At 36.3% G+C, this 26,980-nt stretch overlaps 2 protein-coding genes across 4 annotated transcripts in view; one reads left to right on the top strand and one right to left on the bottom strand.

Moving 5' to 3' along the window:
* Nucleotides 1-26,980, top strand: part of Ano3 (anoctamin 3) — a 258,830-nt gene that overhangs the window by 186,695 nt on the left and 45,155 nt on the right. The window contains exon 14 of the mRNA XM_028766961.1: nt 2,080-2,140. Coding sequence (XP_028622794.1) covers nt 2,080-2,140 — 61 coding nt within the window. The remainder of the gene's footprint in view (nt 1-2,079; nt 2,141-26,980) is intronic.
* Nucleotides 1,383-16,211, bottom strand: Muc15 (mucin 15, cell surface associated). 3 transcript variants are annotated; one of them, XM_028766962.1, is made up of 4 exons: nt 16,004-16,211; nt 7,863-8,563; nt 5,841-5,990; nt 1,383-3,544 (listed from the first exon to the last, which is right to left on the bottom strand). In XM_028766962.1, exons 2-4 carry the CDS (start codon nt 8,524-8,526, stop codon nt 3,384-3,386), a joined length of 975 nt encoding a protein of 324 aa, XP_028622795.1. In that variant the 5' UTR covers nt 8,527-8,563; nt 16,004-16,211; the 3' UTR covers nt 1,383-3,383. The 3 variants fall into 3 exon arrangements, with proteins under 3 accessions (XP_028622795.1, XP_028622797.1, XP_028622796.1); XM_028766964.1 differs by having other exon boundaries at nt 1,383-3,489; XM_028766963.1 differs by lacking the exon at nt 16,004-16,211 and adding an exon at nt 14,696-14,816 and having other exon boundaries at nt 3,101-3,544.

Here is a 26,980-nt window from a genome sequence, read left to right as displayed (position 1 = left end):
TCTCTGAAGCAGGGGAAAACCTCATTTCTTGGTGACCTTTAATTCCTCATAGGTAAAGCCTCTGTAGCACTCTGAGAGGCTGTTCCTGTATCAAGCCTATTTAAAGGGGGAAACTGACAGCTGTTCAACCTACTGAGACAGCTCAGGTTCTCTGCTGGATGCCTCTGGAAACAAAGAGTCTAGATTCCCCTGCTGGGTGTAATATTATGAGCTCTGTGGGGGAATTTTTCTATGATCCTTGTCTCTGCTGTCCATAATGATTATTCTGAAAAACAACATCTAGTATTTTTAGATATCTTCAGCCTTAGCAAAAATAAAAATTTTAGAGCCATAAAGGATATTTTGTGCTTAACAATTTTTAAGGTTTATGTTTCTTTTTTGCACTATGCTGGGGATCAGAACCAAGGCTTGCTTGTGCATTCTAGACAAGCTCTCTTCCACTGAACTAAGTACCATGCATAAGATTTTAAATAGGCTAAAGTTGAACTATACATTAATGTGATTGCAATGTTCACATTAAGAATCCTCTTGACTATAGACTGAGCAAAGAGGATGCAATTCCACTCCAACATCTCTTATAAGAAAGTCTTTTAACATATAATTCATCTTGTCCTCTTTGGGAAATAATAATTCTCAGTTTCTTTATACACTACCCTTCCTTATCAGTAGCTTCATTTTCTATGATTTGTATTTATCTTTGGTAAACTGGACCTTGGAAATATTAAATGACAGAATCCAGTAATAAATAATTCATGGGTTTTAGACTCTATTTCATGGTAACCTGACTGACATGTGAATCATCATCTCTTTGCATAGCCGTGTAGTATATGCTACCCACCTATACAGACACCCTCAGGCAACAGATCTATATTCTCAGTGTCAGAGTACTTGTAGTCTAGTAACTCTTGCCACTTAGCTAATGCAACCTCACAATGCTCCCTTCAGTCACCTCACTTCATTTGAACATGTAGACACACCTTCTCCCATCATCTATACAAGTAGGGTGCGTATGGGAGGGAAGATCACATCCACACGTGATTTACCATGTGTTGTTTTATTCCCCCACCCTCTCTTTGGCTACTGTTATTAATTCCTTATTGTGAAATATATATATATATGTATATATATATGTATATATATGTATATATATATATATATATATAGTATGTATATATATAGTATGTATGTATGTATGTATATATTAGCTTTAGTAAACAAGCTTGGCACTGTGTGCAGTTCTAGACAGCCACTAAAAGCCTTGCAACCTATCCTCTATGGATATTCAGAGGTTGGCTATTATTTCTATAGTATTTATGTGCATACCAAGTATTGACTTTCACTAATTTGGGGGCAAGGTGTTGTGCACGTAGGAAGAAGCATCAATAAATCAGACTTTATTAAATCTGAATTTTATTAAAATTTATCAATCCTTGCAATTCTAAAAATTATATAACATTGAATAACTTTACATACTTTATCAAGTTTTATATAAGGTAACAGCTCATTAAAATATGCTTAATGATTTATGAAACATCTTCAAACAACTTAAGATGAAACTCATTATATGAAATAAATCACTACTGGACCCCTGGCACATTTTGCAAGCATCAAAGATCAGGAATTACTATGACAGCTTTCAATTGTAGAAGCTCTCTCACTACCCAAGTTGTGTGTTTTATAACTTCACTGTTTTGGGAACATTCTCTAATAGGAAACAACATGAAACAAAATGTGTTATGTTTTAACTTTAACACTAACTTCTTACATTTCACAATGTTAGTGTGTTCGACTGTAATGTGAAACAGCTTCTAGAACAACTTAAAAGCCAAAATGAAAGTGGGATGCAAAGGAATCAGAGGGAAGAGAGAAAAAAGAAAATCTGTGGTTTCCTCATCTCTTCATGTAAGGACACTACATAAACTACTGGAAGACTGGTGAAGGTCCCAGGTGAATAGGTGAACAGACTATACAACATTGTGATAGAACCTGGGGAGAAAGAAACCACAGTACCTAAGGCAAACAAGAACTTATATTTTAGTACAACTTAATATGATTAATGTTTATATTTTTTCTACTAAGGTAACATATTTGTTCGATAATGGAGGGACAGTTTTCTTCGCTATTTTTATGGCAATTTGGGGTGAGTATTTTCTTTCACTACTCATTTTACAACTCTGACTTTGTAACAATGTTTCCTGTGACACACACACATACACATACACACACACCACAAAGTGCCACTCATACCATGTGTTGATTCAACAATAAACCTCTAAGATAGTACTTGCTTTGTTTATTCATTCACTCCTTGGGAATTTAGCTCTATTTAATCCTCTAATCTTTGAGGCTCAGACTGTCAAAAGACAGGTGTTGATCGAAAACAAACTAAAACCAGAATTAAGTCTCTTGTGTCATTACTTCTTTAAGTGAGGATGTGTTTGCTTTCTAACTCTCTCTCCTGTTTTGCCCTATGCTTCATGACTTTAGAGGGACAGATATTTCACATATGTCTGAATAAACATCTATTATGTCCTGCAAATTCTATTTCTAGCTAAGAAGTTAAATTCGTACTATGTACAAGTATATTCTTCAGCCTTTTCCTCATGTTTCCAATTGAGATTTTAAGGTGCCTAATTAACTGAAACCTGATGTGTAGTCATGCAAGCTGAAGTTTCTTAAAACGTTGAGGACTTTCAGGGAAGATATCAGTTTCCTGGCTAGAGTCAGTTTTCCTCCTGTGGCCCTGTTGAATGCCCCCATTGTCAACATGGAAGCCACAGGGATTGACCATGTGTGATACTGTAGAAGGGTGAAATGTATTAGAAGACAAGTTTTTCGTTCTTATTGCCTTAATTTCTCAGGACCAAAAATTCTGCCATATCATATTTCTGGCTTTGAAACAAACCAGCAAAAAATTATCATCCAAACTATGTCCCCAAGAAAATGCTTGTTTAATTCTATAGTCCTGGATTATAGACAAGAGGAATAAAGAGTTAACTCTGGTTTCTTGTTTAAAAACAAACTATTTAAAGAAAACCTAGTTTTGTTCCCCTGGTTTTGTGTGAAGAACGGTTATTGTTATCAGTCAGTGCTACCATGGTGATGTGCATTAATTTTACCTTACTCCACAAAGGTTTCCTTGGAAAATAAACCAAAATACAAATTATGGTTATATAACACATGCTTCTGCCCAGCTGAAGACTGTAAGAACAGAAAGCTTGTGGATGACCAATCCACCATGCTTTTTTTTTTTTGTACAACTCCTCCTTCTTCAGCCGTTCCCTGTGCAAGAAGCACAACAGTGATCTTGCACAACCTCTTGAATGATGAAAGGTCAAAATAGAGATGAATTCTTGCCCTTGGCAGCCATCTTTCTCCCAGTTTTATATCGCAGTGCGAAGTGAAGGTATAGCATCCATGGGAATGCCGTCATGCACGCTTTCTCCACCTTCTGGCATGGATGGATCACTCACAGTTGGGTTGTAGTAACTAGAATTTCCAAAATTGACATCATAAGGTTCTGGTGCACTGTCTAATCGCAGAACTGAAAAAAATAGCAAAATTAACAGACTTGTTTTATGGTGATAGTCTAAATGACGAATGCTCAGCCACCTGATTACATTATCAGACCTTAAGAATTGTTCTAAGTGATGAGCAGGTTCTTCTGTGTGGGCTTTCAGACATTATTTTGAAATTTTAGATAAGTAGATTTTTGCATTCCACGATTATTTCTATGAATAAGAGAACAGAGATAGTTCTAAAATTCTAAATTGGACAGAAAATTAAGAAATTAAGGAAAACATCTCAACAGAGCATACCAATCCCCAATGCTTGAAAATATAAACATAACTAATTGACTTTTGCATTTTTGGTTTTAATCTCTTGGTATTACTTTTAAGTGAATTACTTAAAATTACTTTTTAAGTGAATACAGTTAGTAGAAAAAAAACATTATTTACTGCTTATCTTAATACCTTGATAGTCAACCTTGTGAACGTGTAGAAGGAAGTAAAATAATTATGAAAAGTATGCCTCCTTCTGACAGACCAAGTAATCACTCAATATACTCTGATAGATGATTGGATTGGGGTTGTTTAATTTTTAGCAAAGGGAGATACATTCTTTTTTTTATTGGATGCTTTATTTACATTTCATATGTTGTCCCCTTACCCATCCCCCACCCACCCAGGAACTCCCTATGCCCTCACCCCTCCTCCTGCTTCTCTGCGGATGGATATACCCCTACCTACCTCCCCACTCCCACCTTCCCACCCTCAAATTCCCACCCCCTGGGGCATCCAGCCTTCATGAGGCCAAGGATCTCTTCTCCCACCTATGCCTAGCAGGGCCCTCCGCTCTTACATATACAGCTGAAGCCATGGATCCCACCCTATGTGCTCCCAGGCTGGTGGTTTAGACCCTGGGAGCTGTGGTTGGTTGGTATTGTTGCTCTCCTCATGGGGCCACAAACCCTTTCAGCTCCAATGGTCTTCACTCTAACTCCTCCATTGGGAACCCCATGATCAGTTCAATGGCTAGTTGTGAGCATCTGCCTCTGAATATGTCAGACTCTTGAAGACCTCTGAGGAGACATCTATATCAGGCTCTTATCAGCATGCACTTCCTGACTTCCACATCAGCATCTACCTTTGGTGATTGCACATGGGATGGATACTCAGGTGGAATGGTCTTCAGACGGCCCCTCCTTCAGTTTCTGTCCCTCACTTTGTCTCCATATTTGTTCCCTTGAGTATTTTGTTGCTCCTTCTAAGAAGGACAGAATCACCCCAACTTGGTCTTCCTTCTTAATGAGCTGCATGTGGCCTGTGAGTTGAATCTTGGGCATTTCAAGGTTTTGGGCTAATATCCAATAATCAGTGAGTGAATACCATGTGTGTTCTTTTGTGATTAGCTTACCTCACTCAGGATGATCATTTATACCACCCTGAACGCGCCTGATCTCGTCTGATCTCGGAAGCTAAGCAGGGTCGGCCCTGGTTAGTACTTGAATGGGAGATACATTCTTAATGAGCTTGAGTATATATTTTCAGGGAAAACTTAAGTTATGCATTATGTGTCTTAAAGTGTTGTAACCAAGGAGTAATTACAAATTAGATTAGTGGTTTAATTATTCCGGTATTATGTTGCCTGCCTTTTCCTTAAGCCATCTACTTAAAAACTAGCCTTCCTGAATTCTGTCCTTTGAAAGGTATCTCAAAGCTGTATGGAAGAGATCACAAAGGTCTTATGATCGACCTCTGATCTTGTTCATATATAGGGCCTTTATTTCTTGGTGTCCTCTATCTCCTCAGATTATAACATTTTCCCTCATCTTCCATGAGGCTCCCTGAGATCTAAGAGAAGGAATTTGATTCCATTTAGGGTTGAGTGTTCCAAGGTTTTTCACTCTTGCATAATGTCTGACTGTGGGTCTATAGTTTTTCCCATCTACTACAAGAGGATGTCTCTTTTATAGTGACTGATCACCAATTTGTTTTTATGTATCTGGGATACCTCACTTAGGATGAATTTTTCTCCTAGTTCAATTTACCAGCAAATTTCAGAGCCACAGTGAATTTCAGAGTGAATTTTGTATCATTATCTTCAAATTTTCTACATTTGTTGTGATTCTAGAACCACTATTAAAGACCATGAGCAAAAATTCCAAAGGCTTTTAAATGTCACAGATAAATAGTGAAACTCTTTTCTTGGTGAAATAGCATTGGCTCTAATAAATCTTGTCTGCTTCTGTCATTTGACACTCTGACTCTTTCCTAAGTAGCACAGTGTCCCATACTAAATCTATTGCATGTTGGTGATGATCTGAAAGAAGGTTTTACCTGGTTCATTTCTGTCATCATAAAGTCGCTGATGGGAAAATGAATCTGTTTTCCGTTGTCCACACAATAAGTAGCCAACAAGACTAAGCAGTGAAGCACCCAGGATAGCTCCTAAAATGGCTCCAAACACTATTCCTGTGTTCTTATTCTCTAGAAGAAAAAAACAACAGATTCAACTAAGAAATCAAACAATAATTAATCAAAAAACAAAAAGTCATATACAAAGAGAAATTATACAAAAGATTTGAATGTTTTAAATTAAATAATGGTGATAATGTGTTTCTGTATGTGCACATTATTCTATGGTCAGTATTTGTGACATAGTGCTAAAATAATTCCTTATAAAAATCATACATTCACTTTATTTGAAAGACTTTAAAGCCTTCTATTTATAATTAATTATTAGTGATTATCTTCAGAGGTACTAAAGTGCTGTATTTTATAAATGATCTAATTTCAGTAATTAATAATGTATTAATAATGTATTAATAAAGTTTTTTTATAAACTCCAAGTCTATGGGGAAATATAAAGTTGAAATGAACTTTAATTTTGTATAATAATTCAACACATACACATACACAAACACAAAATAGTACTTGGGTAATAAGTAATTCAACCAGAAAATGCCAAGAAGTTACCAGGAGGAAATGCAATCTTCCTTGTTATAATACATTTACAAACTGAGCAAACCAAACAAACAAAAGACACGAGCAAGATGTTTACAATGCCTACTTATACCTCAGCTTAGCTGTGAAGAAACTACAAAATTGTACTGTTATGCCCTTTATTGGAATAGTTGACTTGAGAATTAAGAAATCATTAAAGTAGTACACCCTCTGCCCTCTAAATAACAATTGTAGTTTTAAGTGTCTTGAGAAATTCAATAATTAGGTAAATGAAATTTTTCTTAGGCTTTCTTAAGCGATATAGACACTCCTAATGAAATTAACTCATTTGAAATACAAAAAATAGTTGTCAATATAAAAAGAAGAGCTGTGGTGTGGGTCAGTGCTCAGTATTCACAATATATATTTATTGAGTTTAAACAGACAACAAATAAGTTTCTAAATATTCTTTCTAATAAAATACAAGGGTATATACAAATTATGGGATGTATTAAAATTAAAGCTAAAATAAGAACATTTGTATACACATGTTGTTATTAGTTATTTAATAAGGCTTAGATTTTATATGTTAAAACATTTCCAGATGCTGAGAACAGGTTATAAATGCCAACTCACATATACATTTATATGTTATAATTAATTTAACCTCTAAAAGTTCATGTGAAGGCACTGAGTTAATAAAAAATGATTTTTTATTAAAAATAATAAATCACTTTAGGCATACACGCATACAGCTAGACCTGAAAGAAATTAAGCTTAATGAGTGCATTATATAACCTTTGATATACTGCCTATTTTGTCTTTAAATTTGACATGATCTCTAAATAAATCATATACATGTTTCTATAATAATGGTTTGTCAACAAATTATATATTAAGTTAGATATTAAACTAAAAGTTAAGAATGTTTTCCTTGTGGCGAGCTTGTCTAAGTAACTCTTGAAATGTCACTCTTCTGTTATTGTCCTTGAATCACTGCATGTGGGGTCAGATAATTTATAAAAGCACTCATTTTGTTCAGTTTTTCTAAGCTCACATGCATATATTTTAAAGCTTATTTGTATAATATTCCTGAAAGCACCAAAAGTCCAGATTGTCTTTAGAGAGTCAGTGGAAATTGTCACCCAATGCCTCAGGCAGGATTTTACTTACCAACACAACCTTCAGTCCCACTGTCTTCTCATATTTCCACCTGCTAGTAACTAGTATGTGCTCAATTAAGTCCTAAAACCACTCCACCATTTTTATTGTTTACTCCTCACAAAAACAATGACTCATACAACTACAATTGCCTGCCTTTCACCAGAATGGCTGTCTTTGGATTTAATTTATATGACTTCTCTAGAGACTCAGCCATTTATAACCAGAAAGTTAAATCCTTGTATATGTATATACCTTTTGGGGTGTCTGATGTATTCGGGAAAAGTTTTGAATTATTGGTGAATTTTAAGGTGGGCTGTAAAGTTGTCTTTTCTTGATATGGGGTAAAACCAGCAAAGTTGTCATTGTTTATGGGAAGCCATCCAGTAGTAGGTTCACTTGTGAAAGGGGTCACAGATGTGGTCTTTGCAGGTGGAGGGAAGGGTCGTGCTGTACTTGAAAAATCTTCAGGGCTGTTCATTGTGTCATTGTCCAAAGACCAAGTAAAGTTTTCTGATGATGGAGAATGTGTAGAATTGGAATGTTCTGAGCCCTGTAAAGGATTTACATATGCGGTGGATGAATTCTGAACCAAGGGAGGAATGGAATATGTGGAGGAGGGTCTTGGATTCACAGCTGAGCTAGCTGTTGGCCAGTTTCTGGTGGAATTTGTTGTTTTGTAGGTTGTGGATAAGTCCAAAAGAGAAGGAGCTGTCACGATGAGGTTGGAGATATCACTTCCATTCTCTGAAGTTATATTTACGCTTCTTTCCAAATGAATGGATTTGTTTCTCATTGTTTTCACATCTTCTATAGTGTGCTGAGTTACATTTCTTCTTGGATTTTGTTTCTGAGGCCTCCCAAATGGTAATGAAATGAACAGACTCAAAATCACCGCGATCTGGGCTAAGGTCAGCATGGTAGCCTTTGTTGACACTGGTTTTAGTAGGAGGAATCTGAAAGAAAGAAACAATCATTTGAATTTTAAGAGCATTCTGCATTTTTTATGGATCTTTATTACTAAATGGGGGGAATCTAGACATAATGTTAAGATAGCATTTTTCTTGTTCTAATAAGTTGGTTTTGGACAGATTGTGGTTTAAACCAGTGCCGTGAAGTCCTATTTTCTATATAATTTTTCCTCCTAGGAAAATGCCAGGAAACAGCCTTCCCAAGTTAGATACTGCTATGTCAAATATCACTGAGCTTGGAACAATTTGAAAATATATTTACAATATATACACATATGCATAGGCTGCAAAATAATCTTTTAAGTATTGTAAATATAAGACATGCAGCGCTGTCTGATTTCTTCAAACTGTCAGAGAACATGTTCTTTCCTGAGATGTAACCTTAAATTCTGATATATAAAGTGCAGTGATAACACAAACTTTGTAACAGTGATCTTAACCTTCCTAATGTGAAACATTTAATACAGTTCTTCATGCTGTGGTGACCCTCCAACCATAAAATTATTTTTGATGCTACTTGAAAACTGTAATTTTCTACTATTCTTAATTGTAATGTAAATATCTGTGTTTTCCAATCATCTTAAACCAAACCTTCCTTGACTACATTTTATTCATATTTTCTTTTAATTCATTGAAGTTGAAATAGCAACTATTTCATTGCTATTTCAACTTCAATGAATTAAAAAGTAAATATGGGTAAATTATACATATTATATAATATATTAATAATAGAATATAGTTGAGGGTATGTATAAAACTTTTTATGTGGGTAGAATAGGGCATAGTTAGGTAATAAAATCATGATAGTGACCTCACTAATCCTAATCCAAGCACACCATTCTGCTTAGGTATGGGAGTTCCCTAACTCTTAATTGGGTGATAAGGAAAACATTAGAGCAGGTATTTATTAAAATTCTGTTTTCTGTCCAAAATAACCTATAGAGTCATCATCATTTTAAGTTGTTAATATATTAGTATCAAGGGAACCAAACTGTTTTACAATATTATTTTATCTCCAGGGGTGGCCTAAGACAGTCAGAAAACATGGATATCTACATTACAATTCATAACAGTAACAAAAGTATAGTTATGCAATAGCAATGAAAATGATTTTATGGTTGGAGGGACATCACAGCATGAAGAACTATATTAAAGGGTCTTAGCATTAGTAAGATTGAAAACCACTGTCCTAGTGTCTTAAGGATTACAATGTCAACAATGTCAATTGTATATGATGCACTGATATCTTGAGATAGGAATACCTTGTGTTATATTCTTTATCTACATGAAGAAACTGAGGCTCAGAGTGACTAATAATAGAAATTAATAAACAGAAGAAGTCAAACAAGATGTTAAACAATAAAGTATGTTTAGCTGCGTTTTTGTATTTAAGAAATGTTACCCTGGAGCTGAGACTATTGCTTAGTTATTAGAATGCATGCTCTGCATGCAAAAAGCCTGCATTCCATCCCAGCATTGCATAAGTCAAGCAAACTAGTACATGCCTGTACTTACAACAATAGGAAGGAGCATGGAGGAAGTATCAGCATCAGAAGCTCAAGGTAACTCTCACTACATAGTTTGAGGCCAGCCTGGGTTATTGTTGAGGCTTGGTCTTTTGTTATGTATTATAGTGCTAAATACTGGCCACCAAGACCTGATTGCCTTCAGCAACAAGAGAATCTAGATGTACAAAAAAGAATGCTATGTGACCTTGCTTCTTAATTTAAAACTATTGGTTGAATAAAGATGCACACAGCCTATAGCTGGCAGAATAAACATAGGTGGACTTGAGACTTTAAGGAGGACCACAAGGGGGAGAAGAAGGTGGAGGGAGGAGAAGATGCCATGGGTAGTTGAATTATGAAAACATGCCATGAGGGCTGGCCAATTGGCATTAATAGCAGCCCAGATGATTCGGATATAGCAAATTGTAATTAGGGATTATTGATAGGAAAGTTGAAATAATAGGATAGACGGTAGATATCTGTCCAGCTGTAGTGCATTAACAGCTCATAAATATAAAGGTTGTGTATCTTTTATTCAGAAACTGAATGAAAAAAGGAAGAGTAGAGTCCTGCTATTAATATTTTTTAAAAATTGTATACAGCAGGATGCATGGGACTCCACTTCAAACAATTCTTCAAACAATAAAACCTGAGAAATAATTTGATGCTTCTCAAATCAGGTCTTACTTCTTACTAAAAAATTCCACCCATCTCCACCCAACCTAAAAGGGGGGACTTCTCCCCCTAGACCAAGCAGAGAGGGGCCACCCAGAACCCCCTCTGTCAGGCGATCTGAATTCTTGCTTAGGCTGCGAGGCTAAGCACTGCAAGGGAATATCAATAAAAGATAAAAATATCTATCTGGGTTCCCTGAGGGACAAGCCTGACTGCATAGGGGTTGATGTCAAAAGTATCCCCTCTCCAGGAAAAAGACATCGGGATGGGTATGGCCCTCATGCCTCACTGGACAACGACAGGGGGACTGCAGCCATTACAAGGTCCCCTTCAAATACTGGAGGTTAGGCCTCTATCCCCGCCTTTGCAAGTTTAGAATTGCCACAGCCCTTCTATACTTAGAGAAGGGAGGAGATGTCAGGGGCAGCCTTGCTTACCCACTGAAGGCCTAAAATCAGCAATAGGCCTGTCATACATGTATACTAACACCAAGTCTTGGGTCTCAGTGGAACAACATTGAAACAGATGGCTATAAGCTAATGTCAACAGGCAACTTTTGTGGAAATTTACAAGCCTGAGTAGTCATAGACCTTGTAAATAGGTAGCCTGGGCAGACAATACCAACTTAGATAAGGACAAGCGAGTCATAGGCAGAGTCATAGTGACTTGTCCCCTGAACCTTCACCCAGCCAATACCCGGTTCTGATGATATCTGTATTCCTCCTGATCACCCACACTCCAGTGTCATTCCCTTCCCCACATTCTGCCTTTCTGTGTTTATAACCCCTGTGTGAATGAATTACGATTTGAGAAAAAATAAATTATAAAAAAAATTCCAACTTGACACAGGAAAACGAGCAAGTTTAATTGCTAAATTTTAAGGTTCTGTATTTTCTGTATTTTTTACGATTTATTTTTATTTTGTGAACATTAGGATTTGCCTGAGTGCATGCATGTATACCACATGTATGTCTGGCACACATGGATGTCAGAAGAGGGCAGCAGTTCCTCTGGATTTAGAGTTACAGACAGTTGTGAGCTGCCAAGTGGGTGTTAGGAAATGAGCCTTGGTTCTCTAGAAAAAGCAACCAGTGCTTTTAGGCATTAAGCCTTCTTTTCAGACCCTTGCCTGTAGTTTTTCAAGGGCAGCCCCTGAATTTTCACAAATACTGTCAACACTGCTGATTCTTTTAAAATTAGGGTTTAAGGAGCCTCCATACCCCTCAGATTATAATTTGATTTTTTTTTCTCACACTAGACTTCCACCCAATGATTTGTCTCAAGTTAGCACATCTGCATTATATTTTAATGTACTATCTTCATCAAAAGTTTTAGAAATCAGCCTACTGTCTTGTGTTCCAAAGGATTCAGTGGGATATAATATTTTCCATCAATGTTCTAATCATTTAAAAAAAGTTTTAAAATAAAAGGCAGGTAGGCATGCAGGAATATTCATAGGCATTGTTACTTATGAATTTCTGACAGAAATTCAGCAGTAACAGATTGAACAAATACCCTGGCCTGTTTGTACAGTGAAAATTAGCATCTTAAGATTTTATGAAACAATATGGATGATTATCATCAGCATAATGCAGAGCATAAAAATCGAGGTATACTGTATAATGCCACATATGTAAAGTTCAAACCAGGCACAACTCTGTTAGAAGACAAGAGACTGTAGGTCTCACAATCAAGTTAATGAAGTGTAGGTATAAACCTTTGGTTAAATGCATGGAAATACATCCGGTGAATATGCAAGGTCAACTGAACTCTGTAAAGCAATTACAAAGGAGATTTCTGTCTTTGTAGACCCCTTCCCACTGTCATTTTATTTTAAACACAGCTTCTAAATTGAATGGTTTAAGCCATTCCAGAAAAACTGCAAACCCCAGTAATGTAAATACACATATCTTAAGTGCTTCTCGAACATGATGAATATACATTTATTTTAATATAAGAAACTCCAACAACATTGTGTATAGCATCTTGCATGATCTACTGAAGAAAACATAAAATAGTTTTAGGGGGCCTAGAGTTGATCAATATTCCATCCAGTTATGGCCTTATGTAGTAGGTACATTTACAATGTGTTTTAGCTTGGTGTAGTTACATGTATACTTTGGAGGTATTTTTCTCCAGAGAAATCTGTACAGATCACAGAATACAGAGAGTTGTCTTTCTTTTAACCTACTGCCTGTGCGCTACTGTAGGCATGGCACTTGGTCATGTTTTCAATCTTTATTATGTCACTTGCTTTACATTCTCTTTATTTAGGTCCTAAAATTTTGATCATCAGAAGCAGGGAAAAGGCCCTTGGGTATTCTAATTTTCTTTCAATGCTACATGAGGAAAGCAGCCTTGAGCTTGCTCCCCATACTGTAAAGAGAATCCTCATATCACCAGCCAACACAGTGAGCTTTATTGTGTCCGGTTCATCTTGCCTGTAACATTGAACCACCAAGGGCATCTCTCTTTCCTTCACCTCACTTTTGAGTGTAACCTGAAAACCTACGGTATCAATACCTCAAATAAGCCAAAGTAGTGTGGCTACCTATAATTTATCTTCTGGAAAAAGAGTTAGAATAAAGGAAGACAGGAGTAGATATTATTTCTGAATACAAGATACAGTTAATTCAAAAATTATACAGCTGTGGCTACAACATTGCAAAGACTGATTTAGACCTATGATCCTGACAATGTGTGGCATTTGCTTCTTCTCCCTGGCTTTTAGGGTTACCATGTAACAGATACTAGTCAGGCACATCTCATCTTACAGGAATAGAAGCCCAAAACTTAAGTCATCAGGTTTTAAAAAACTCTAGCTATGGCACTTTGCAAAAGCTAGGACTGTGCATCTCCGGCTCCCACTGAACTCAAGAATGCGCACTGTAGAGAGTAAGAGCAAGTGACGAGGACACTAGGAACCTTTAGAAGACAGTGGATCAAATTTCCATTTTTCTTCTTTCACTTTCCTTTGTGCCTCTTTCCATTTCTAGAATCTAAGCATTTAAACAATCTTGTATATCTTAAGCTTAATAACTTAAGCTTAAGTTAATTTTGCTGGGTCATGAACTGCGTCATGCTTGAGTTTGTCCAAGTTCATCTACCAGCTAGATGTCTGTCTTATATAATAGAAAGAAAGTAATAAAATGAGCGAAAGATGGAATATTTAGAGAGAGAAAAAATCAGGATATTTTCTCTTGTGTTTTTGCCTCTTCTAGCACGTGGTAGGAGTAATACTGGGGCTTACCATCTAAGGAAGTTTAGAAAGTGTAACAAAAAGAGACCTGTAACCATCACAAGCTTGAAAAACTAAGGCTAGGATCACTAGATGTGGAACAGAAAGGTAAAATTCTGAGGCAAGCTGTGATACCTTAAGTACATATTCTAAACGTCTAAAAATTGATACATTTTTTACAAAATTTTTTAAATTAACAACACTTAAAATGTAATTTCAAAGAGTATATTTCAGTTTTTGAATAATTTTTCCACAGGGAGGATGAATAGAGTTTTCTCCTTTTTGTTAGTCTTTACTCTGACAAGTGGCTTCCCATGGCTAGATCACCACGGAAAGCTTGGAGACACTGGGAGAAGAGAAACGTATATTCATGGAGGCCAACCTGCTTGCTGTGCTTAATTTTGATTGCTCTTAATTGTATAATGTCATTATTCTGCTGAACCTCCCCTTTGTAATTGAGTTATATTACTTATCCAAGCTTTAAGAATAAGGAGGCACCCTGGCTATGTCTGGCTGTAAACTCATGCAAGAGAAAGTATAATATTAATTCTTAACCCAATCAAAAACAGAGTTTTAAGTAACAGCATCAGCTTAGGTATATGGAAGATATCATATAATGTTCTTGTGGTGAATCCCTAAGAGGTATAGAACCACTTTGCCCAGCTGCTTTTTGTTGTTTCTTCTCACAGACCTTACCTTCCCAATGTAGATGGGTTTATTTATTTGTTTACTTTGTCATTAAAAGCTCAGTCATCCGTGTAGCTAATACTTCAGGCAGAACTTGAGTACGTGAGTGTTATTCTGTGTAGCTTTTGCAATTTTGTTCAGTTTTGAGTGTCTTTTGTAGAGCCACATTAATGACAATGTAAGAAATTATGTTCTAGAACTCTCTTATATAAGGGTTTAGAAGCACGAGAAGTCAGAAATTCTATTTATACCACAAACTTTCTCTCTCTCCTTCTGCCCCCTCCATACATATGGAGAATATATATATATAATTTTTTTATTTGGTAAAGAAAGGTATAATGATATTTTCCTTGTACGAAATTCCCTAAAGTTTTTCTATCATTCTATTAAAAGATTCAGTTAAACACAAGTTAAGGAAAAAAAAGAGAGAATGACATCCTGCCTGCTATTTTAGGAGTCCAGTCATGATTTTCATGACTGTGAAAAAGTAGGTGGATGACTACAAAGCTTAGAAAGAATGTGTGTTCAAAAGATATGTTCTGAGTCCAAATTCCCAGGCATGAGGTTTTAAACTTCTATCACATTTCACTGACTTTTGAAACAGTCTCTATGAATCAAAGAGAAAGTAGGTCAGGGCGGCAAGCTGAAAATGGCTTTCACAAACTCTATCTAAATCCTCATTCCACAGGAGGTCTTCTGTGAGTGACTTAGCCTTCTAAAACTTCTGGCAATGCCATACAAGTGTACTAAGCATGCTAGATAAAATGATGAAATGTACAGTTTTTAACTTTTTAGTTAAGAACACCATTGAAAAAGATGTAAAAAAAGCTTATAATTCATTCTATGTAAACATAACTACCCCCCAAAAAATATTATACTTATAAAAGAAACTTTAAGCCTAAACACATAATTTAGAACTATGTTCCTGCCACCAGTTCCCATTTAAATGCTTTGATGGCTCCATTAAGTCTTGGCTGAAGGAAACACTGTATACACTTAAAATTACTTTTCTGCCTGTTTAGTCAGTTAGCAACTTTGGCAGTGCTTCTTAAAGTTTATTCATTTAGCAGTGCAAATGTCCACTTAGAAGGTAATTAACTAAGAAAACAATGGCCTGTTTATACCAGAGTCTCTGTAGCTACTTGCCTGACTGTTCTGTCAAAAGTTGAGGTCACTTTGATTCTCTTTGATAAAGGAGAGAGAGAGAGAGAGAGAGAGAGAGAGAGAGAGAGAGAGAGAGAGAGAGAGAGAGAGAGAGAGAGAGAGAGAGAGAGAGAGAGAGAGAGAGAGAGAGCGCTCCAAGGAACAGACACTTACCTTCAGAACTAACAGGTGTTTACAGGTGGGGAATAAAATATCACAGTTGGCCTGGCTGCAATAAGTCTTCAGCACATGAAAAAGCAGGTGGCTTAAGTATGACAGTGTGGCATTGAGCAGGACACAGGCAGATGCTAGAGAAACAAAACCAGGTGGGGCTACCCGGCTGGCTGGCAGGCAGTATTGCTTGTGTAATAGAACAGCCAAGAACCTGACTGACCTGCCTCTCAGCTGTAAGCAATAGGATATCACCTCACTCAGGTCTGAAGAAAGTCCAACCCTCTAGTTTTCATAGGTTGCTTTGGCTGATTTTGAGATAGGCTAGTTCTTTGTAGCAGTAGCAAAAGGGAGGTTGTTTATTTCTTGAGGGGGGAGGGGTGGTAGTGTCCTCTGGTGTATTAAGAACTCTTGAAACTTGCTGTGTACCTCTCTGCAGGTAAGGAAACCCCAGTGAGTCACGCTCCACACCTACTTCTCTATGCTAGCCCAAGGTTATTACAACTCATAAACAGATTCTTCAGTCCTTCTCTGCAGTTACCCTTTGTGACCTTAAACCTAAATGTGAAAAATCATAGTGGCCTGTAGTCAGGGACTGACCTGAAGTGGACTGAAATTGATGTTATAGAAAGTCATCTTTACACAGTCGGTTCCTGAGAGCTCTGTAGAGGGAGTTACTATAGGAATAATATACTATAGTAATAGTATACTATAGAAATAATGCTATAGAAATACTATAGAAATAAATTGAGGTTGTTGGTGATTTTCCAACCGTTAGGAAATCACTGGGGCTTACATGAAAATGACCCAGAAGTGCTCTTGGTCAAGCAGCTTCCACTCTGTGTTCTGTTTGCTTTTAGACTCAAGTTGGAGTAGATTTCTGGAGTGCCTGATTCGTAGTTAAATACTTGAATTAATAACAAGTTGTCATGCTTCCGTTTGCCTCCTTCCATGTCTTATCAGAAGGAGAAGTGTTCCCTTCAATATTTGGGCACTGGTATCAATCTCTCCTGCCTAATATACCTGAGGTATACACTTGTTTTCTGCTGTACAAAGACTGATATTTCCAATGGCTAAATTGGTAAATGAAACTTCTGTATAGAACCTATTCACTTAATTGGTTTCAAGAAAAAATGAGGTAATTCTATAGTTTTAAATTTTCAGGAGCCGAAAGGCTGGCCCAGAGTTTGAATAGAAGTTAAACTCTTAAATGTATTAACTCAAAGTATATTTAAGCTGTGTCTGCATTGACATTAAGAAAAACAAGGTAAACTCACTCAAATACTGGTTGCTGAGAGATGGTTACCTTCAGGTTATCAAGTTACTAGAAGAAGAATTTACTGAGGATGGGAATATTCTCTATCTGAACTCAGGGAATGGAGAATAAATTAACAGCACCTAGTGTATGTACATTATCCCTAGACATTCTCCTAGGCATACATAGAAATACCATTACCCATTGCTGACTTCACAGTAGCAATTATACCTGATGAGTGGGAGGAACACTGCAAAGCTCTTATGTTTCATCTCTCTCCTTTCATTATGCTGAATGGCAAAGCTATCCTGACACCTTCCTAAAGATGTTAGCTGAGAGCTCAGACTGTTTATCATCATTGCCGTCCTACAACCATAACCAACTTATAAGAATGAATGTTAAGGGCAAGCCCTATTTAAACACCCATCTTAAGCATATACAGAAGTAAACCAAATATGGAAGGTACACATTAATTGAATGCCTCACTTGTTATTTATTCTATTTGGTTGTGACTAGAAACTTTGATTCACATGAAACTATGTTTTAATAGTTTAGATAGATGATAGATAAATAAATTATAGATAGATAGATAGATAGATAGTAGGTAGATAGATGATAGATAGATAGATAGATAGATAGATAGATAGATAGATAGATAGAGATAGACTCCAAACAATTTTCATTGAGATACAGTACCAAGTATAGACGATTTAGGTAAAGCAAGTTTCTCCTGAGAATCTCAATCAAAGAGCAATTACAATTTCATTAGCCAGACTAGGTGAGATGATGAACTTTGCAACATTTATAACCCAATGTACTTTACCCATTATGGTATTTTCCATCTGTTAATTCAAACAATTTTATTGTTTATTAGCTAAGACTCATATCCATACTTGAAAGAAATGCTTCTTCATCTTAAAGTCAAATATCCATATGTGAACACATATTTCTATAGACTATGGAGCTGAACACAAATCCCTGTAGCTTGTAACTATGCTTAAGGCTGTTCTATATGCAAGCATCTTTCTAGATCTGCATACATAAGCACTAGTACAGCTTTGCATGCATGCATACATAAGTGATTAGCTAAGGAAAGTTGTGAGGTTGATAAACCACTAGAATTAACTTTAAGTGAAAGAGTCTCTGTTAACTTTTGGCATTTTTGATTCAACCTATAGTCCACAGAATTAGTATCACTGTAAAACATATCTGTCACATTACTGTGTGAGCACATAAGTCTCAGTATATGAGATGTAAAATGAGAAATAGTTTTTGGTGAAGTAAACCCACTTTGTTCTAATATAACCAATAGGGCCTCATTGATTACTAAGTCAACTAAAGAACAAAAGTACTCCTTCATATCCTGATAAGATGCATTTATAATAAAATTCGTATTACATATTTAGTGTTCAAATATTGTATCATCACTCTGAATATTAAATTTGAGATTATTTTGTTTTATTAATTCTATTTACATTGTTTTAAAGTAGGATATGAATGACCACAAGGAAGTCAAAAGAAATTCTATATTTTATTGTTGCTTTTAAAAATAGGAAAAATAATTAAATATTTTCAATGTAAGTACATGATTTTCAAAAGGAAGAGTAAAATCGAAATATATTTAAAGAAAACTATTAAACTTGCAACAGAAAAAAAACACTTATGAAATATATATTTTTCAAGGCATGCAATGTGTAAAGGATTATGATGAAAAATGATTCCCAATAATGCTTCTAGGTGCTGAGATATTCAAGATCCATTCATTGGGCATTTTATGCTGGTATAAAGTTGGACTCGAGTTGCTCACTGTGTCTACTTATCTTCCCTCCATTTTTTAAAACAAAGATTAGAAAACCATTGTGTCCTACTACTCCATAAGCACTTAATAATTATCTGTGTCTTAGTGTTTCCATAGTTAACAAGGTCTGGCTTGGCATATGTTAGCAGAATAGCTCTCCAGTATATAGCCTCACTGCCTGCTCATTCTGGAGGTTCATTCTGGCAAGTTTCTTGGTTCTCACAGTTAGAGAGGCAGCTGTGTGCATGGTAAGGCAAGTTTGGCCAGTGAGTCATAGTTTCTTTACTGAGTCCTGATTTTGCAGCTCACTCATTTCATAACTGTGGCAATCACATTTCTAAGACCGGTCTCTCATTGTAAAACAGGGAAAGTAACTCCTCCTGCTAGTTGCCTGCGGGTAGTCACTGACTTTAAAATAGGGAAAGAGGAGACCAACTAGGCCCAGCTAATGATACTGTGATCATTATTTTATTTGTTAGAACATGAAGCATAACCAGGAAGAGACGTTAAAATGAAACCAACCAGAGGTTCAAACAGTTGTATTAAATTATTCTGAATTTATGTATAACTCTTGACAGAGGAACTGGTCCATAATATTTATTGAATAAAATAAATGAGTGAACTCTTGATTTTTAGTTGATTCCTTTTTCATGTAGGGAGTCTTTCTCTGATCATACTTTTTGTATAACTAGAGCCTCCCCCCTTAACAGAACTTATCACCTCCCTGACATTTTTCCCATAACGTTTATAGACCCACATAATATTTTAAATCTTATTTTATGTGATTTTTAAAAATATGTTGCTACACTAGAAGATTAACTCTGGAAAGCAGGTATGTTGATCTGTTTCCATCAATGTTTTATCCACAGAGCTAGATTGGGGTCATTTTCAAAGAGCTGGCCTAGAGAAATTGCTCAATTAAGTATCAGTTAATAAATGACAGATATAAGAGTAACACCTTATATCAGAGATAATTAAGATTAAGTAAATGCATGAAACATTTTCAAATTCATTTCATTCTACCTAGAATGTGTTTCTTGTTGACTCATTCACATCTGAAACCTGATGTCTCATTTGTCGTTTTAGTCTGTTTGCATCCAGTGGCACACACTTGTAATCCCAGTACTTTGAAGCTGAGGCAAGAAGAACAGGAGGTCAAGGTCATCATCAGCTACTTATAAGTTCAAGGCAGCCCTGGACTAACTGAGACCATTCTCAAATAAGGAAGATATTCCTTAGACATATAGAAAGATAGATGATAGATAGATAGATAGATAGATAGATAGATAGATAGATAGATAGATAGACAGATGCATGTAGCAGGATATTTATTCTGCTACGTTATATTCACAGTGAAGCTTGGTGATTAGGCAGTAGGAGAGCAGGTGGAGCTGGGAGAAGACAAGAGCAAGGGGAGGGGAGAAAGAGAGGAAGGGGAGGAGAAGCAGGAGGCTAGCAGCCATGGAGAACCACGGATGGGTCGAAAGCAGTCCTGGATAGCAACTTCTATCAAAAGGTTAGATATTGGGTAATAACTTAATTGTGTGGGCATCTTGTTGATTGAGCATTTCTAAATATATAAGTCCTTAAGATAATCATTAAGCTTTAAGAGTCTCATTTCTACCGGGTACTGCGAGGATGGCAGATATTGTCTGGGGTTCATCTGAGCTTTGTGGATGCAGTGTGGTGGATTGGCAGAACCATACCCCATGTTGGCATCTCATTGGTGCCAGGGCCTGCACATCTCGCTAGCCAGAGCCTAGGAGCAGCGAGAACATGGTGGCTGCCCTGGAACAAGCCAGACTGGGCACCGTTTTCTAAATATCACCCCTACAGATGCATACATACATAAAAACATACATATATACATACATACATACATACATTAGAATATATCTTTAAAATCCAAGTTCTTGGAATTTATGAAAAAAATTACTTGATGAATATAACTATTTAAGATTATGGTTAATTTGCTATCACATATTTGTGTTTCATTTAGTAGTTCATTAGGGAGAAGTTATCAGTCCAAAAAATAGACATCAGTAAGGGATGTATCAGGATGCTGTTCTGAGAATGCAGACGATAAAGACACAAAGGTAGCTAAGGATATAGGTGTGATTGGGGGAACACATTTCTTTTCTTTGATTGCTTCTTAATTAAATATTCTTAATTATTAAGAATGACAGCAACAGCAACATTTTTAACAGAATGACAGAAATAAAGGTGATGAGTGCTAAAGAGGAAAACAGAAATTATTATCATATGTCAGCCAATGATGACCATTCAGTTGAGGACCTTTAACTTAAGCCACTCAGTATACAGTTTATTTTTCCGTAGCTTTGTTAATGTGCATAAATACAGATAGATTTAGAAAAAGGACGAGGAGGCAGAGGAAGAACAAGAAGAAGGAGGAAAGAAAGAATGAGAAAAGGAGTAGGAGAGGGACAGATAAATAAAAATATGGCAAAGGGGAAGAAAGGAAGCAGACTTGTGACAGTAGCAATAATTAAAAATCTGGATCAAGAAATTGTTGAGGGCTGAAGAGATGGCTCGTGCATAGGTGATTCATGCTTTTCCAAAGGACCTGAAATCACTTCCCAGCTTGAGTCAAACTCCACACATCTGCCACTCTTTTGGCCTCTACAGATACCTGCAAACACATGGCATGCACACCCACAACCCCCAAACACACAAACACAAATTAGACAGACAGACAGACAGACAGACAGACAGATGATAGATGGATGGATAGTATACCTTTAAAATCCAAGTTCTTGGAATTTATAAAAAAATAAATTGATGAATATAACTATTTAAGATTATGGTTAGTTTGCTATCACTGATCAAAAGTATGTCTTGGAAGGACATTATGAGGAATAGTAAGGCAAAACTGCTTGAATAATCCAGATCAAAGAAAAGCCAGGGTACTGGAATGAATACCCCTGTATATTATAATTTATAAGACATATTTTGGGAGACTAGTTAATCTATCTTAGTTCAGCCAAGAGTTTAAAAACATCCAGAGTTGTAGAATGAGTGTCTCCGGATATTAGAAAACTCCATACTGATATGGAAGAGGAAGTGTGAATTGATAATGAATATTCAAACCTGTGAATATTTGAAATAAATAAAATGGTCCTGAATCACAATGAGGAGAAGAAAAAATTCATCAGCTCATCTTCATTTATTATTGATGTTAGAGACAGACATCACTTGAGTGCATTGCATGTAAAGTGGACATCCATCCAGGGACATACCAAATGACAGTTCGAGTAAGAATGTAAGAAAGCAAAAACAACTTAGCTATTGATTGACTCAGTAAAAGAGGGCACACTGAGTGCCCTAAGAGTTGAGAAAATTGCCTTTCAGAAAGCACTCTTCATTGCCCTGGAGGAATGGACACTGAAGAGTTGAAAGGTGACTTGAAAATGTGTTGTTCCCTGAAGTAATTAACAAGAGCAGGGTCAAGGGGTACGTGATATTTTCCCTAATACTCTAGTTGTCAGTGGTGACAGGTACAGTGGAATTGGAGCATCATGATAAAACGAATAGTTCTGGTCATTCTCTGGACACCAGCTGACTTATAAATTACAAATGGAACACTTTCTTAGTATTCAAAGTTTCTCTGGAATTTGCGAGGACAGCTTTGTGCATTGAAAATTAAATTGATCTCTGCAGTAAACACATACTATTCTTTTGTTTATAGTTACTACAGCTGATTCACTCCTTTGTGATGAACTTTACAATCATCCAAACTTTCATCCTTCATAAATGACTCTAGTCTCTTCATAACCATTGGCTAATTGACCAAACACTCACTTTCTATGTTTCTATTGTACTAAGTTAAGTTATGATCAGGCATACCTTTAATAAAGCAGTGAATTGGCAGACTGACAGTGCTAGAACTTACTGTAGCACTGTTAGGAACAGACCTGTGTGATTTATTCAAACTTCCAGAGAAACCTAAGGCAGATAATCAGAAAGTCCTGGAGAAACTCACTTATTTCTACTTGAAAAAAAAGTGTCATAGCTGAATCAACTCTGCCACAGCATCACACAAAGGTTTTTGGCAAGAATTTTTTTTTCTCACCACTAAGTTGTCCAACAGAAGACAACAGTGGGTACTGAGAGCTACACCACCAGTGTAAACCCTAACAAGAGGAATCTTAGTAATCTTGGCTTAAACAGTAGCCAACAGGATATTGAAATCAAAGCCACAGGTTCCACATAAAAAATGCCGAGTGGCGTTTTCACCCACTGAACCTAAAAACATTGTAAAGCATTTTTACATACAAAGAATGATATATCTGTGCTGAGCTAGAAGGGAATTCTGAAATAGTGATACATAGAGACATCATGAATCCTTTCCTTTAAATCTGGGGTTAAATCTAGAAACAGGATCAAAGCAAGCACCAGAACAACTTGAGTCAGGTTTATTGTAAGCAAGTTTGCTATATTTTCTGGGCTTTAATGTGACTGCCAGTAAGCTAACTTGTTACCAACAAGACGGTGCCAAAGGTTTAATGAGTAAATCCGTAGACCATGAAACAAAGTATCAGATCCATAGGATGCTCAAGAATTTTTTCTGTGTTTGAGTTAGGACACAAGTATTTTTTATGAAGCCTAAGCTGGTCTTGAACTAACAACTTTCCTGCCTTATCTTCAATTCTGACAAATAGGTATGGGCCATCATCACATCCATATGTTTTTAATGCACCTTAGCTATTTGTAAGAAAAGGAAAAAATTATTAGAAAAAGGAAAAACAAGACATACAGACACAAAACAAAGGAGAATAGAAGCCTGGAACAGCAACCTGCATCTAAATGCCTTCCCAGCAGTGAGAAGGCTGAAACAGGACGGATCATTTTAAGTCTGTGACTTTGAAATGAACATCGGTAGTATGGTCAGATGCTATCTCAATTTTTTTAAGTCATAAAAATAAGAAAACCACAAATGTCAAGAATATACACAAAAAGGCAAAGTATAGGAATATAATCATATTTTATGAAACCACCTTTTGCTATTTATCTGAATGCTTTTGATCTGGATTTTTTTTAACTTATTTTTTTTTAAAAAGATGCCCTCATCATGGATCAGTCAGTTATATAACTCAAGAACAGTAGATAGAATTATACTTTCACGTCCCTCCAGAATGTTGGTCAATGTCATTTTGATTTTTGATAGTAAAAAATAAAATTTTTCAGATTTATAAAGCCGAAAAAGTTGTGCATTTTAAAGATTGTTATAAATTCCATAGTTCAAAGGTAACTACATTTCAAACCTATTTCTCTCTCATTGTCTGTGCTGAGCACCACGGAGGTAAGATCACCACACAACACCTGGACTGCTCCTGAGAGACTCAGATAGGAATGCCAAAAACATTTCTCAGGATCCTTTGCTACATGAGCACAGGTTGAAATAATTGGGAAACATATGTAAGACCCTTTATAGCATATATTAATATGTATGTATATATATATATACATATATACATATATATATTTGTGTAAATATATACTATACACATATATGTGTATATATATGTGTGTGTGTATATGTATATATGTGTGTATATACATATATAGTATGTATGTATATATGTATATATATGCATTTACCTTCCTAAATATAAATTAAGTGTCTGTATCATGACTCAATACTCTTATTGTCTGTTGTCAGAATCACTCAGGGCCACTCTGCCATTCAGTATATAACATACTTATAGTCTTTATAACATAGCCATGTAAACTATGAAAAATGAACTGATTAATTATTGTTTGAAAAAGTGGATCTTGTCTTAAAGTTTAGATTATGAAGCAGACAATATGAAAAATGGATGTGGATTGGAAACCAAAGTCTTTTGCTACAAAGTCTCATATGTGTAACAACTAGTAGTTTTAAAACTAGTTAAAAATTATAGTACCCTTCAAGTGCATTAAACAGAATCAGACTACTGACAAACTGCCTATAAATTAATGTGTGAAAAATTCTTGTGAAATCAATTTATTATTCTCATTTTAAGTTAGAAAAAGGAGATTCACTACTAAATTATCCAAGGTCACATTTAGAAAAGAGTATGACATCCTTTTGCTTGTTCTTGTTTTTTAAAGCAGAGTTTCTCTGTGTAGCACTGACCATTCTAGGACTCACTTTGTAGACCAGGCTGGCCTGGGAGATCTGCCTTCCTCAGCCTCCCTAGTGCTGGGATTAAAGGTATAAGTCTCAACAGCCCAGCAAGACTACAGATATCTTTTAAGCCCAGAAGATTCCTAATTTAACCTGTGTTCTTTGCCCAGTGCACTGCCTCTCACAGATATTCTAAAGATATGAGTTTCACCAAGAAAATATTTTAGTGTGTTTATCATTAAAATGAAGTTAGTGATTTTAATAATCTGTGGCATTTTTCTAGGTTCCTCATTATGATCTAACTAAGGTACTGCATCCAGGCCCAGATAAAAGCTTAAAGGTTGAAAAAGTAAATATTTAATAATGTTTAGGATGCTGATACCTGCCAATCAGTTATGATGAAGAATTCAATTCTTGAGCAGTTTTTTTTTTTTGTGAGTCATAGCTATTCCAGATATTAACTGTAGACAGTGATGGAAATTGCATCTTATTTCATGTCTTCTTTTCCTCTTTAAGTTGACAGCTGTCGTGATTGTTCCTCTGAGAATCAATAAGATAAGTCTTAAATACACAAGTTAAGAAAAATGCTGGCATGCCCATGTCATAATGCTGATGGTAGCTGTCTGCCAATGGGACAGTGATGACTATGTGTACTTCTCCATAAGTTTAATTTCTTTGGCACAACCCCCCTGTAGAACTAGATTTCAGCAGTTAGAAAGACAAAAACTTGATCTAGTTATTTCTGCTTGGTATTACAACTGTAGTACAGGATGTTCACCAAAAGTAACCAGAAACTGTATCATATAGATGGAAGGGAAAAGTGAGAAAAGAGCATGAGAAAAATTAGTCTTGTACTTACCAAGATAATACTTACTTAATAGTAATGCATAGTAGGGGCTGAAGTGATAGCTCAGTAGTTAAGCGCTCTTGCTGTTCTTTGGGGAAACCTTAGATTCCAGCACCCACATTAAGTGGCTAACAAGTACCTGTAACTCCAACTCCAGGGTCCAACACCCTATTTGGTTTCAGCAAATGTGTGTGTGTGTGTACACACACACACACATACACACACACATGCACACGCACACGCACACGCACACGCACACGCACAGTTAAAATAAAGGAAGGTGTCTCCTTCTTCCATGGGAGACAATGGGAATCAAATAGAAATCCCCAGGGGTCTTTCACCCACTGAGCTGTATTCCCCAACTTTTAATTTTCTATTTCAAAGCTAAGAGACTAATCTTGTCAAGATTATAGTGGGAGTTCTTCCTGGTCCCTTCTGCTATCCCTCCTTACTCTCCCCTCTTCCTCTTTTCCCTCACCTCATATCTGCTCTATTCATGAGCTTAAGTGACCCTCTCGCTTCAGCTTCCTGTATCCTGAAGCTACAGATGAATGCCACTCTTCCCAGCTACAGTTCTCATGTTTTCAAATAGCGTGATGTTGACTAGGTATAACTTTCCCCAATAATTTCACTGGAGAAGGGGACAGTTAATAATTTCAGGAACTTGTCAGTAGTTCCAGAACTTAGCAAGACTAACTACTTTACCACCTTACTTCAGGTTAAGGCAGGAAAACCCCTGGGAGTGGGTGAAGAAGACATTCAATTTAAAGTTAGAGAGAGAGCTTGAAATAAGTAAGACCAGCAAGTCTAGACTTGTTCCAGGGATGAGGCCAGTAGAGCAGACCTTCAGATCTTCTACTTCACACAGTCTTCTTTCATGCATAGACTTCAGAGCAGAAGTCATGCTGAGGCCATTACTACATTCCTATAAGATATTAGCTTAAAATAAACAA

The sequence above is a fragment of the Grammomys surdaster genome, unplaced genomic scaffold (assembly GCF_004785775.1).
Source record: "Grammomys surdaster isolate TR1022 unplaced genomic scaffold, NIH_TR_1.0 170, whole genome shotgun sequence".
NCBI classification, from domain to species: domain Eukaryota; kingdom Metazoa; phylum Chordata; class Mammalia; order Rodentia; family Muridae; genus Grammomys; species Grammomys surdaster.
The sequence above is the reverse complement of the archived record's forward strand: the minus strand, read 5'-3'. Positions and strand labels throughout refer to the sequence as shown.

Excerpts from the sequence above, each read along its gene's own strand:
- Muc15 (XM_028766962.1), bottom strand. The coding sequence starts at position 8,526 with ATGCTGACCTTAGCCCAGATCGCGGTGATTTTGAGTCTGTTCATTTCA. Across the intron at positions 5,991-7,862 it reads TACATCAGACACCCCAAAAG|AGAATAAGAACACAGGAATA; the intron begins GTATATACATAT and ends TTTTTCTTCTAG. Across the intron at positions 3,545-5,840 it reads TGATGACAGAAATGAACCAG|TTCTGCGATTAGACAGTGCA; the intron begins GTAAAACCTTCT and ends TATTTTTTTCAG.